A 13,763-nucleotide genomic window follows, 5' to 3' on the forward strand; every position below is an offset into this window, starting at 1 on the left:
ATTAGCGCGGACCTGAATAAGGTCAGATTCCAATCCGTAAACGGGAACTCTGACAGCACCCTCCACCTTCACATCGTTAATTCGACAAACGGCGAAGAGCTGCAAACAAACACTCTAAACGCGGAACATCTATACCCCCACCCACACACATTATCGTCCTTGAACTTGCATCATCCATTCCGCAAGTAACAGACAGGTTACAATCCTTGCGCTTTTCCCCCTTTTCGAAACCACCAGAAACGGAGAAGACATCCGTAAAAATAGCGCATCTTCACCCTTCTCCTCCGTTTCTTTTAAACCGTTCTTTGGACGTTTCACTGCCATTGGCCACGAAATCAGCTGACAGCCTCCCCATTAGTCAGTCGGTCCCGAGCAACCTACATATGCACTGCACATGTATGCACGCGACCGGGTGCCATTTATGTTCTCGGAGTCAGTGGGATAAGGGCGGATATCGATTCCCGTTCGAGCAGCAGGGCCGTGGTGGTGATGGTGGCTGGCGCTTACATACATTACTAATGGCGTTGGCCTTCAATGCGCTTCCCTTATCCTCGCGGGGAGAAGTCAATGGAAGATGGATCTTTTATTATTCTGCTGCAGCTTGTTATAATTTTACGATGCTCGTTTGGTGACGACCGAGTATAGGCGAGTCAGTGATGGTTTCCACCGCAGTGTAAAGAAGGTGATGTCAGCTTTTGCGATTGATGATTCAGCGGAGCGGAACATTCCGACCCCCGTCGTCGAGAATGTAAAACTGGCAGCATATTGACTTTTGTACGGTTGTGTTTATTTTTCTCCTACGCGTTGGCATAGGTCAGGTCAGTAATTGTTTGTCAATCTTCACTCAAGTATGATGATTAAATTTCCTACGGTAAATGTTGGTTTAATTGGCTCATTTTAATTTAGATTGGAACTCTGCGTACACTGGAAATTTCTTATTCAAATATGCACACCAGCAGGAACCTTCCGCAGAACAGGTACAGTGTTGAAGGTGTGCGTTCCGCTTCTGCTTTCGTTGTGGACAGAAATTGATCTACATCCGCAGCTAGTGCTGCATCATCCTTAGTTCGGTTAAACTATAATTTGCATTGGTAATGAAATTCCTCCTTCTGATTATGGTTCTTCGTTTCTAGCATAAACTGGTACTAGCAGTGTTCACATTCTCATCCTTCTGAGTTCTGCCAGCCATCAGTCGTAGCACTTGAACCACTTTTGCTATAAGTGCTGTTCGCCCATAGGAACCAGTGTTTCCAAAATTGTTCTAGTGAGGATGTTGGAAGAATGTCCTGCTAGGGCTGTGATAAAAAATGTAACTTGCTCTTATATATAATTGGGCTATTAGTTTGGCAATAATGGTCCTGGCAGAGCAATTTTAAAATAATGGACTGTAGAGATCGTATGTGCTGAAGCGAGTTAAAAGCTTCGACAATAAATTGCCATTATAGAGTAGCGCCTTGCTCCTTCTATTGATGTTACTGATGTTGGGCCTAAAGGGGCACATATATACGTGACATCAAATATCCAGTTGTACCATTGGTGATGGCTAGTGCCACACTTGTAGTGTAGTAGGTCAGAATGCCACTGTATCGTCTCGGTTGTGATTCTTAATTAAGCCTTGGCCTTGGACTAGGCTAATACTTCTACCACAGAGAACAGACGCCCATCTACAGCATTCAACTTATGTAAAATCTCTAACGGTTTCGAAGGTAGTTGGGATATCCAAACCAGGTGCGCTACTGCCGTCATGTTTTTTTGTGGCTGAGTTCGACAGAATTGACAGCGGTTATTACTCTACCCAGTCAAACTAGTCCGGAACCGGTTCGGACTTCCAGCATGAATTCCAGCTCAAATGCATCAACCGATAGAGTCGGAATCGGTTGTTTTCTTTGAGCAAGATTCCATATTGAATCCATTCAGGATTTCGAACCGGTTCCGGAATGGATTTGACGGATAGTTGAGATAGGTTGGTGTGGCGGCGCTAGTGTTTATCGTATATTAATTCAAATGTTTACACACGTTTTTTTTTAATATTTTTGTTCGATCATGGATGTCTGTTCTCTGTGATGGCAGCATCGAAACTAGCGAAAAACTAGAAGTAACTTGGATGGAAGGTTTTCCTCTGCTAACAAATAGTTGTCCTTTTCTTAAACGTTGCTACTGTATACTGAACCTCTTCAATATAAATTCGAATATGTCAACATACACAATTTTTTTTGAAATGCGCGGACGTTCGAAAACAATGAACTACGATACTACAACAAATCAACCACTTTATTCACTCCCCCATCTACTACACCTTCCTAATAGCCTGCGTCTGTTTGGCCAACCATATGTAAGCCTCGTTAGCCTCCTGTTCCAACAGCAACGGACCAACCTCCTTCAGAACCCTCTCGTGATACCGGTTCACCAGTTCTACCTCGTGTTCCGTCATCAACGACACATCCATCAGTTTGGTCTGCAGCGGAACAACCGTGTTCGCGTAGAATGTCAACGCACCCCGACCGGCAAAGTCAAACCGAACATCTGCCTTCACCACCTGCACGATATCTTCCAAGCGGATCCCGAACTCATCCGGTTCGTAGTAACCGGGTTCGTTGGAAGAAAACATGTTCTCCTGTAGACCCACATTTCCCGGCGATACCGTACTGGAAACGATTGAAGGCGGGTACTCGTGAACTCCCAAAAAGGATCCTATCCCGTGACCGGTTCCGTGCCCATAATCCAAACCTACGTCCCACAGTGCCCGCCGCGCCATAGCATCGAAGAACGTTCCCGAAGTTTTCGGGGGGAAGACAGTCGAACCGAGGCTCAGAAAACCTTTCAGCACTCTGGTGAAGGCTTCCCTTTGGAAAGCGGTTGGTTCACCCATATGAACCGACCGGGTAACATCGGTGGTCCCATCCCAATACTGTCCGCCGGAATCGATGAGGTAGATATTGTCTCGTGTTATCAGAGTGTCCGTTTCCTCCGTTGGACTGTAATGAACGATGGCTGCGTTGGACCCGAAGGCACTGATTGCCGTGAAGCTCAGGCTGACAAAGTTTTGTTGAACACTGCGAAATTCGCGCAGCTTACTCGCCCCGGACAGTTCGGTTACGTTGCCAGAGTCGACGTTCTCTTCCAACCAATGGAGGTATCGAACGACAGCTGCACCATCTCTGATATGTGCCCTTCGCATCCCTTCCGCTTCCACGGAATTTTTCACGGCTCGCTTAGTCGCCACTAGACTGTAGAGTTGAATCCGCTGATCAGCTGGAATTTGCGCGTAAAACGCGTGACTGCAGGAGGTGGCAATAATCAATTTTCCGTGTTCTTCCACAAGTTCTTTTATTTCGGCAAGGATATCGTCGTATTCTCTAACCGTCACCGTGATACCTTCCGAACGGAAGTGTGCTCGAATGGTTTCGTTTATTCGTTCCGGGTTGGTGAACAGTAGGATCTGATCGTTGGAGACTATGGCATATGCGAAGAACACGGGAGTGTTGCGGATGTCCGATCCGCGCAGATTGAACAACCCTGTTGATTATAGACGTGAGAGTAGGTTTGAACGTTGACTTCCGTGGGATTTCAGAAGCAATCTTACATACAAGCGATTTCATCCAGACCGTTGATTACAATCGCTGACGCTTTCTTTTCCGTTAATTCATCGCGGAGATCCGCGATTTTCTCAGAGGCTCGTTTTCCTGAAACAAAAAAAATTGATTTGTAGAACACGATTGCCATTTAAAGGTTGCAAGAACTACTCACCCGAATATTTAATATCCAGCGGGATCAGTGGTTCGTTGATCTGCGGCGGCCGGTTGTTCCACACACTGTCCACCAGATTGCGCTCGAGTGTCACCAACCGCAGGCCACCGGCACTCAAAACCCGTGACAGACGATCAAACTCCGTGGGCGTGATAAGAAAGGGGTCCGTTCCGACTTGGGACCCCGCAGGAAGATTCTTCAGCAGCCAATCGTCCCGTGTTGGGACATCCGCCAGACCCTCCCTCATTAGCGTCCAGTGATCCGAATCCAGCTGATTCTCCGCCTGCAAATGGTAGCGCGAATCCGTCCACAGAGCGGCGGCCTGAAGTGCAATGATGGCCGTGCCGGCGGAACCAGTAAAATTGGTCACGTACTGAAGACGACGATCGTGTGCTGAAACGTATTCACTCTGTGGGAGTAGTTTTATTAATTAGGTTTGGTTTGTAGGAGGAGAAGAGTGAAGTCTTACACTGTGGGCATCGACCGAGGGTACAATGTACGCTGCGACAGAATTGTCCTCCATTAGGCTGCGGACATCCGACAGGATTTGTTCTACGGTTTTGGGAGTCTCATCGTACTCGTAATTGTCATCGCCATTCAGGGCTCTGCGATTGGATTATTGAGATGGGAGATTAAATTAGGGTTTCGATTCGATTACTAAGATCAATCTATCAAATTCATCCAGAGCTCATAATTCTCTCAAACTAATCAATTTAGAGTACGTCATTCAACGGAATATCAAGATAAAATGACCCATTCCTCCCAGACGACGCTAATCCCAAATAGACATTGTTTATTTCACTTCGTTACGTCGGTACCGACTGTTTTGTGCTGCAACGAGAATACAATATTGTCCCCATACCCTTATCAGTTAATACCGAGTAAAAAGCTCCCGCAGAATTCGAGTACTGGTTGATGGCTGAAATTTACGACCAGCTCAATCGCACCAATACTCACGGCTATCTGTCGTCGTTTCGTTTTGTGTTCGACAATTTTTACGACCATTGTAAAATTTCAAGTGGGCGAATTAGCGTCAGGGAAAACCGTTCGAATGGAAGCTGAAATATATAGCCACAGAGATTCTCTGTGATATAGCCAAGGGCTAATTTTGAATTGTTTTCAGTCGAATACGATGAGGACTTATTGGTTATCAATGTTAATGGCTAATTTTATTTTGTGCTGCGTGAAGGAGCGATACTTTGTTTTTTTTTTTATAAAATCAGCATGACTGGAATCTGGTAGAATGATAACTTTTACCGCCCGGTCAAATCATTTGGAATTTCTGAATGGAGTCAGCTTATTTTTAGATTTAGTCGAAATCGTTTGTTACATTTTAGTTGGAATCCATACTGACTCCATGCAGAAATCCGTACCGGTTCCGGAATGGGTTCAATTGGGCGGATTTGCGACGGGCAAACCCACTGGGACGTACCTAGCAGAATTCCCTCAAGGTAGCTGGCAGCAAAATAAAATGCCTGGCAAAATTTCTTGGGATCAACTCTGCCAGTTTGTCGACTCTAACCCAGTCACCAAATTTTCTGGCAGACTGCTCTGCTAGATTTCTGTCAGTCTTGGTTTGGCAGCCCTGTCGGATCTCTGCGCGCATTCTGTCGGGTTAGCTGAACTAGAGCGAACTCGGTTTCGCTCGCGTTTTCTGGCAAATTGTGCAGGAACCGAGCAAAACCGTGGCATAACTCGCAAATAAACAGTGCAAAGATCCTGACAATTCGTACCTGGTAGAATTTAGCACGAATCGAGCAAAACATTTGACAAAGATGTGACAGGTAACGTACAGAAATCCTAGCACTACATTCCTGGCTGGATTATGGCTAACATTGAGCAGCATCGGTTAGTTATACCGCTTCTGTCAGAAATGGTTGTTGCATTTGAGCGAATTCTTTGCCAGAATTCCCGCACAAATCGCGCAAAATGCTGACAGAAACTGCCAGAAGCAATTTCGCTTTGCTCAACTTTTGCTAACTGTCTGCTTGCCACGGTACCCAGTCAGGGCCCAGGGTTTTACTCGGTTCCTGCCAGAATTTGCCCGAAAACGCGAGCGAAACCGAGTTCGCTCTAGTTCAGCCATCCCGACAGGATGCGCGTAGAAATCTTACAGGGCTACTAAACCAAGACTGACAAAAATCTGGCAGAACGGTCTCTGCCAGAAAATTTGGTGATTGAGGAGGCCAAAACTGACAGGAGTATAGTTGAATTGTGTAAGCGCCATTTTGAAAGTTTTGAAATCTTTTAGAATCCTGACGGATTTTTGCTGGTTGCCTGATTTTCTTCAAAGCGGGAACAAATTGAGGCGAAATTGGTTCCCAGTCAAACAAAACCGGTTCGGAATCCAGCTAAAATGCAACAACCAATTCCATAGACAATTGAGCTAAAATCTGTTGTTGCATTTCAACTGGAATCCATTCAGGATTCTGAATCCCTTTCAGTATAAATTTGACCGGGTGCTCTGGTAATTCAGCCAGAAAATGGAAGAATTCTGCCAGAACTCCGTCTCCGATGACAACCGTTTCCGACTCGGAATGTCATTTGAACTGAAATTTCCAACTCAAATACAAGAACAAATACAGGAACCGATTCCCATTCAATCGGTATCGGAAGTTATTGCATAAAAGCTGGAATCCATACTGACTTTGTTTACCCAGTAATGTTCAGCCGGAATTTCGGCTGGTTCCGTTAGTACTCCGGCTACAGTGACACAACCGATTCTAGTTAGAATCGGTTGTGTCACTGGAGCCGGAGTACTAACTGGAACCAGCCGAAATTCCGGTCCATTTCCGGCTGAGCTTTACTGCCAACATTCCGGCTCATTCTCCGACTGAACCTACTGAACCAGTTAAATTCATACAAGAACCGGTTCGAAATTCTGAATGGACTTCGACTCAATCAGTTTCGGCACAGAGAACAGACATCCAAGATTGAACAAAAATATTTAAAAAACGTTTGTAAACATTTGAATTAATATACGATAAACACTAGCGCCGCCAAACCAACTTATCCCAACTATCCGTCAAATCCATTCCGGAACCGGTTCAAAATCCTGAATGGATTCAGCACAGAAAACAGACGTCCATCTTCAGCATTCAACTTGTGTAAAATCTCTAATGGTTTCGAAGGTAGTTGGGATATCTAAACCAGGTGCGCTACTGTCATCATGTTTGTTGTGGCTGAGTTCGACAGAATTGACAGCGGTTATTCCTCTACCCAGTCAAACTAGTCCGGAACCGGTTCGGACTTCCAGCATGAATTCCAGCTCAAATGCATCAACCGATAGAGTCGGAATCGGTTGTTTTCTTTGAGCAAGAATCCATACGGAATCCATTCAGGATTTCGAACCGGTTCCAGAATGGCGTTGACGGATAGTTGGGATAGGTTAGTGTGGCGGCGCTAGTGTTTATCGTATATTAATTCAAATGTTTACACACGTTTTTAAATATTTTTGTCCGATCATGGATGTCTGTTCTCTGTGGATTCAGTATGGAATCTTGCTCAAAGAAAACAACCGATTCCGACTATCGGTTGGTGCATTTGACCTAGAATTTATACTGGCAGTCCGAACCGGTTCCGGACTAGTTTGACTGGGTAGAGGAATAACCGCTGTCAATTCTGTCGAACACAGCCACAACAAACATGATGACAGTAGCGCACCTGGTTTAGATATCCCAACTACCTTCGAAACCGTTAGAGATTTTTACACAAGTTGAATGCTGAAGATGGACGTCTGTTCTCTGTGCTAGAATGTTACACTGGGGTACAAATGTTCCCCACGCCTTCTTTTAAGCCGTGTGAAAACCAGAATTCGGTATTTATTTACCAGGGATCCTAACCATAATTTAATTTAGAGTTCCTAGTAAGGGTAGGAAAAGATGGTATAGCTAGTTTGCTTATAGCCTTCGTGGAAGCAGGTGTCAAGTTGGCGTGTACGGTTGCCTTTAGTGTTTCATCAGGTTTCGTGCTGTCAATGAAAATGTGATTCGTGACAACACCAGTTTAAATACTGGTTGTTTTACTACGCAAGTAACCATTAGTATTATATAATCGTATTTAATCATTTATTTAATATAATTTTGAAATTTCAAGCGGAACAAATAATCGTTCTCAACTTTGCTGATTTTTATAGTTTTACAAAGCAATAGCTCGCAAGTATAATTTGCGCACAATAACTGCTGTAATAGTAACGTTGCGTGTTACCAATGTATTACTGGTCGGAAATATTTTTTCATTTCAATTTCCACCCTATTACGTGGTATTTTCCAAAACACGATTTCTAAACTTTCACTCTTCAAAATAATTGCACTTTTTCAAAAAAATTGAAATTCCATTTTATACAATTTCAAGACAATTTTAGAATCATTTGATTTCTTTCAAATCGGTTAAAAATTCACAAAGTTATAGTAATTTTTGTGAAAAAGTCAAACCCGCGATTTGTTCTCTTTTTCTTTTGTTCAAACCAATTTATGTACCATTGGTTCAATGAATTCCATACTTTCACTTACATGGCTGTTTTCGCAATTAAGAAACGAAGAAAATGATGTGTTATACATTTCTTTTGTTTGCATTTTTACCCGCGAAAATTGCGTGGGTTACATTTGTACCCCAGTGCACCGTTCTAGTGTGGAAAACACAAGTGCAACGTTCTAGGGTTAAAATGTTTAAGTTTACTATTATTTTGGTTCAGATTTACTTTGCCCGATTAACCCTGTCCTGTATTCTTAGAGGAAAATATTTATCATCTGTTTGATTCCAAAAGGAAAACAATTGATCGTTTAAACACAGAGAACAGACGACCATCTTCAGCATTCAACTTGTGTAAAATCTCTAACGGTTTCGAAGGTAGTTGGGATATCCAAACCAGGTGCGCTACTGTCGGGAAGTTTTTTTGTGGCTGAGTTCGACAGAATTGACAGCGGTTATTCCTCTACCCAGTCAAACTAGTCCGGAATCGGTTCGTACTTCCAACATGAATTCCAGCTCAAATGAATCAACCGATAGAGACGGAATCGGTTGTTTTCTTTGAGCAAGATTCCATACTGAATCCATTCAGGATTTCGAACTGGTTGCGGAATGGATTTGACGGATAGTTGGGATAGGTTGGTGTGGCGGCGCTAGTATTTATCGTATATTAATTCAAATTTTTACAAACGTTTTTTAAATATTTTTGTTCGATCATGGATGTCTGTTCTCTGTGGTTTAAATGAGTTTGTAGCCAAGAAAGTTACAACGAACTGTATTTTTACTATGTAACATTTAATTCTACCTCTCAAATTCTCATTCTCCATTCTGAAATTGCTTTTTAATTAGTATATTGCGATTTTCTAAAAAAAATCTGATTTTTCGTCAATATTAATTAAGAAATCAACCAAAATATTAGTAGACTCATTTTTGACCAATGTTGATGTAGGTTCTTTGGTTATTACTTGAAATTAACGAGACGTTAGTCCAAAATTATTTCAATTTGCTTTTGTTTGTTTTTATTCAAAATGGCTCTACACTGTGACATTGGGTTTCAAAAGCAAATTGCACAAGTTAAAACAAAAACCCAAGAATTGGGTTGGCATTAAGTTGCGGAAACAAGTTGCACTAGCAAACACAAGAACTGTCCTTGTAGGATATGAACATAAGTGCAACTAGTTGAACTGCTGGTGCAACATGTCTCTGTCTCTGATCAGTTGCTCAACTGTTAGAAATAAAGAGAAACTCCCACAAAACATGTATCATTTTTTGCAATTTGTTTGACTGGTTCTAAAACTTAGAAATGTTCCTGATTAGTTTCACAACCGATTCTGGTGCTACAAATCTCGTTACAACGAGGTTTATGTCAGACCTATTGTGCAAATGAGCAGCGATATGTTGCATAATCAATTGAAATAGGCTAACCATTATTTTTCGAACATATCCAATAAGAAATTTTGTTGTATTGCATTTGTGGAAAGTCTCAAACTTTCAGCAAGTTCCAATTGCTACTTTGGTAGGTCAACACCAACCACTTCTTCTGGTGTTGTTGCTACTCCTGCAGCGACTCTTACCTGTTGACCAATGTTGCCCCTTTGTTGGGACCTCTGGTGGAATAACCGACACTATATAGTACCCATGTGATGCCACTGCTCTGCCTCCTATGCAATGCTTGTTAGATTTATTCTCCACAGCGAGAACAGCTGGTGCTTTTGTATTCTTGGCACTTAGTCAGGGAAGAGAAATATTACACCTGATTAAGCCTACAAAACTGTTCTAAAATGTGAAAAATTTACAGCTTTATTTTAACGCCATGGAAGAGAGGTGAGCGCTAAGCTTGGCAAAAACATAGCACTCTATGGTGATTGTGAGATAATTTTGGTAATTTTGTTATCACTAGTGCTAAAATCCATGACACCTTACAGAAGGAATGAAAGAGTACATATTTGTCTCTTTTTTGCTCAATAGGCAATAAAAAGTGATTAAAGTGCTCTAAAATGTCGAGCAATCACTTTGATTCCAATTTCTATCCATTTTCACTAAAAATCCACCACCCCCACGTCAGTGAAAATCTCCGGGTCATAACCTCTCCAGAGGTGGCAACCCTGTCTGGTGTTATGTTAACACAACCCGGTAAGTCCAGTCTTGCTGGCTCCAGCCAGAACTGCGGTTCTAGAAACGCATGAAATTCCTGGCACTGCATATTAATAATGACTTGGCATTTTCACGGACAAAAGTAAATTCAATATTATTGGATCCGATCAAAAAATAAAATAAGGAAACGAAAATTTGATAATAATACCGATATAAATTTGATAGTCGTGTTATAGTTGAGAAAGGCTTGCTGACGGGAAAATCAGCTTGGAATGTACCGCTGGGTCATTCTGAAATGGGCCATTGGAGAATCGTTAGAGCTAACACCTACTACGTCCCGCAATCAACTATTTGCCTGTTTTTATCTTAATATATAGCGAATAAATTTTATCCTCCATTAGATTGAGCTTAAATTATAGACGAAAGAAATATCTTCAAATTTTATAGTGTATAGTGAAGTAGTGAGTCTCTGTTTATAAAAGGGTCGATTTCTTCACCATCTCTTAACTTTTAAACTAGGTATTCTGGTGCGTTGAAAAGCGATTTTTTTTTATGAAAATAAATGAACTGATTTCGCACAGTTTCTCTTTTTTACATCTTGTCAATTTTGAAGTGATGTGTTTCATAGCGGTAAAAATACGCGTCAATGGAGAATTCGGAGCTCTACTCCACTCTACCAAAAATTCAACCTCTCAAATCAAAGCAAATTCGCTGCCAATTCAAAGTGTACAGCACAATTCCAGATCTAGTGCTACGATCCTACGGACTACTAAGAAATGGGAGGTAAACTTGAAGAAGATGGTGGGAAAGGTTTAAGCTAATTTCACCAAAGATCTGCAGCTGTGAAAAACGAAGTGAATACACAGGGAAATTTACGAATCGAAATGTCTCCAATGTTTTGAGAAACATAATGAAAACTCACGGATTAGCTTAATAATGTCACTATTTCAAGAGCGTGTCGGAATATGGTATGAAGCATGAAAAATCAAGGAGAATGCAAATAATGCGAATGTCATGAATAGTGAATAGGAAATGGGTAAAGATTGGGAAAAAAGTACCGGATACTACTGTATAAGTTCTTATGGGGGCGGAAATAGAAAGTGTCAAGAATTTTACCTTCAATCATGCATTTAATGTATACAAACTGAGCTTAAAAAACTTTTCCTAACTCAGACAAAAGTACGACGTCGAGTGGATATTATTCGCCCGACCTAGACTAAGTTTTGACAAATAACTCCGGCCTAGTTTCTTTTCTTTGGCCCCCAAACGATTGGCCACCAAGTAGCCGGCTGTAAGTCACGCATGACTTAATCGAGTCCAATTTGCATCAGTTCAATTGTATCGCACTCTCTGCAATCCACTCACGTTCACCAAACGCTGTAACTCGCACACAGACCGCAGCAAGGGCACAAATCTAATTCGCCCGTTATTATTCCATTTCTTCGTTTATGAATCTAATTTACCTATATGAGTCTGATTTGGTAGGTACCTTTGTACCAGTATATCGCATCGCAAACCAAAACAAACCTGCCAACGGCCAGTCCGCAGCCGACCAGAATGATGAGCAGGGCCGATAGCCCGATGATGTACTTCTTGGAGTTCTTCATGCCACCGCCGCCACCGGTCGAAGGTCAAATCTGTACCACTCCGAAAGTCACCGACTTTCCACCGTTCGCCAGCTGCTGCTGCTCGGGGAATACGGAACTCATTCACCTCTGGGATGACAAATGCCACAAAAATCAACGCTACGAGTCGCCTCTGTCAGATAGGACACACGCGTGATACACGTAAAAGCTCTGTTAACGATCCTTGTTGTTTGGTGGCGAAAAAAATAATAGTGTGAACCATAAATCACATACCGGCTTTGTAAAACACAAAACAAATACGCTACTAGCTCTGACCGATAGATTGACTACTTCTGACCGACTGACCGTAGCTCCGTCCGAACAGTAACTGAAGTGTGAAACAGAAACAACGCGTCCAACACTGGGTTGGGAATTGATCGCCCAACCACCCCCGATTTGTATAGATTTGAGAAGAAGAATGTACGTATGTAGAGGATGCTTGGAATGAATGCCAAAGCTCTACTACGTAGTAGTATAAGCAAACGGCGAATATCTTTGATTTTACTACAACCACTGCTGGCCTCAATGGTTGCCTGTGCACAATGGGAGTCCAACCAGTGACGATTCAAAGAAGTGGATGGTCAATAGAATAGGGGGTGTCACTGATGGCGATAGTTATCGCCCCTACTGACCTGTTTTTGCTATGCTGTCTTGTGACGCACTGTGTAGTTTCTTTCTTCTTCAATTACAGTTTATCACGAAATATTCGTATTCTTTGTACCCACTCTTTCGCGTTGTAACCGTCTTTCGTAGTTGCTTCGGGCATGTTGTCTTTCTGCCGGTTTTAGTTGGATAATTGAAAACATCTTTGAATTAAAAATCGTTAGTGCGTCTCGATAATGGGTTTCCTATTGTTTTTAAAACTCGTATATTGTTTTCCAATTTTCAAACTAAAAAAAAAAACAAATTTTATGTATTTTTACAAACTGACCAGTTCACAAAACTACGTATCTACGAAGCTGCTCAATCGCCCATACGTTATCCGGGAAATATGACAGCTTCACCCACACTATATGATCTGGTACTTTTGCAATCCGCTATCTGATTGAAATTTCAAGTGAAGTGACAGCTAGCTACAGTACCCGGTCAAAATATTCGGAAGTTGATTCTGAATCCTGAACAGAGTCAGTATATCCCGGTCAAACCATTCGGAATTTGATTCGGAAACCTGAATGGAGTCAGTATGGATTCCAAATCCAATGCAACAACCGATTCTGAGTCGGAATCGGTTGTTGCATTTGATTTGGAATCCATAATGGCTCCATTTAGAAATCCGAACCGGTTCCGGAATGAGTTTAACTGGGATGGAGTATTCCATTTCAGTTCGAATAGAATAACCGATTTCGAAACCGATTTAGTCGGAATCGGTTGTTGCATTTGCGTTGGAATCCGACTCCATTATGAATTCCGAACCGGTTCCGGAATGAGAAATTATTTTTTCAATAGTTTTCAAGTAGGTATCAATAGGTATTAACTCACAATACTAATCAGTACCAAGAAATTTTATAACCCACATACCGTAAAATCTATTGTCTTTTTTTGAGAGGCTGCAGTTGAGATGGTTTTATTTATTTTTAAACAAAATTCAACCCCAGAACACAGAGACATTCTCTGTGCCCAGAATAACAGACATTCATAACAAGCTGAAAAGTTTCGACTTCCCTACTTTATAAGCCATTGCCATGCTTTATCTTCAATCTGCAGTTCGCAGCGTAGAACCTGGATTACAATCCAAGCACACTCCAAGTAACGGTTCACCCAAATCAGTGCCCCATCGTCCATCACATGCCACAACAGCGCCTATATAGTGTAATAGTAAACCACCTCCTT

General features: G+C 42.1%; 1 protein-coding gene across 1 annotated transcript; it reads right to left on the reverse strand.

Annotated features, from left to right (window-relative positions):
* Positions 1 to 2,242: 2,242 nt before the first annotated feature.
* On the reverse strand, positions 2,243 to 12,333 carry LOC131687078 (xaa-Pro aminopeptidase ApepP-like). The gene is made up of 6 exons (XM_058971123.1): positions 12,168 to 12,333; positions 11,836 to 12,066; positions 4,217 to 4,352; positions 3,748 to 4,156; positions 3,588 to 3,683; positions 2,243 to 3,516 (listed from the first exon to the last, which is right to left on the reverse strand). Exons 2-6 carry the CDS (start codon positions 11,913 to 11,915, stop codon positions 2,291 to 2,293), a joined length of 1,947 nt encoding a protein of 648 aa, XP_058827106.1. The 5' UTR covers positions 11,916 to 12,066; positions 12,168 to 12,333; the 3' UTR covers positions 2,243 to 2,290.
* Between the last annotated feature and the right edge of the window lie 1,430 nt (positions 12,334 to 13,763).

Source organism: Topomyia yanbarensis, chromosome 1 (assembly GCF_030247195.1).
Source record: "Topomyia yanbarensis strain Yona2022 chromosome 1, ASM3024719v1, whole genome shotgun sequence".
Lineage (NCBI taxonomy): Eukaryota > Metazoa > Arthropoda > Insecta > Diptera > Culicidae > Topomyia > Topomyia yanbarensis.

Excerpts from the sequence above, each read along its gene's own strand:
- LOC131687078 (XM_058971123.1), bottom strand. The coding sequence starts at position 11,915 with ATGAAGAACTCCAAGAAGTACATCATCGGGCTATCGGCCCTGCTCATC. Across the intron at positions 4,157-4,216 it reads CCTCGGTCGATGCCCACAGT|AGTGAATACGTTTCAGCACA; the intron begins GTAAGACTTCAC and ends CTACTCCCACAG. Across the intron at positions 3,684-3,747 it reads GCTGGATATTAAATATTCGG|GAAAACGAGCCTCTGAGAAA; the intron begins GTGAGTAGTTCT and ends TTTTTGTTTCAG.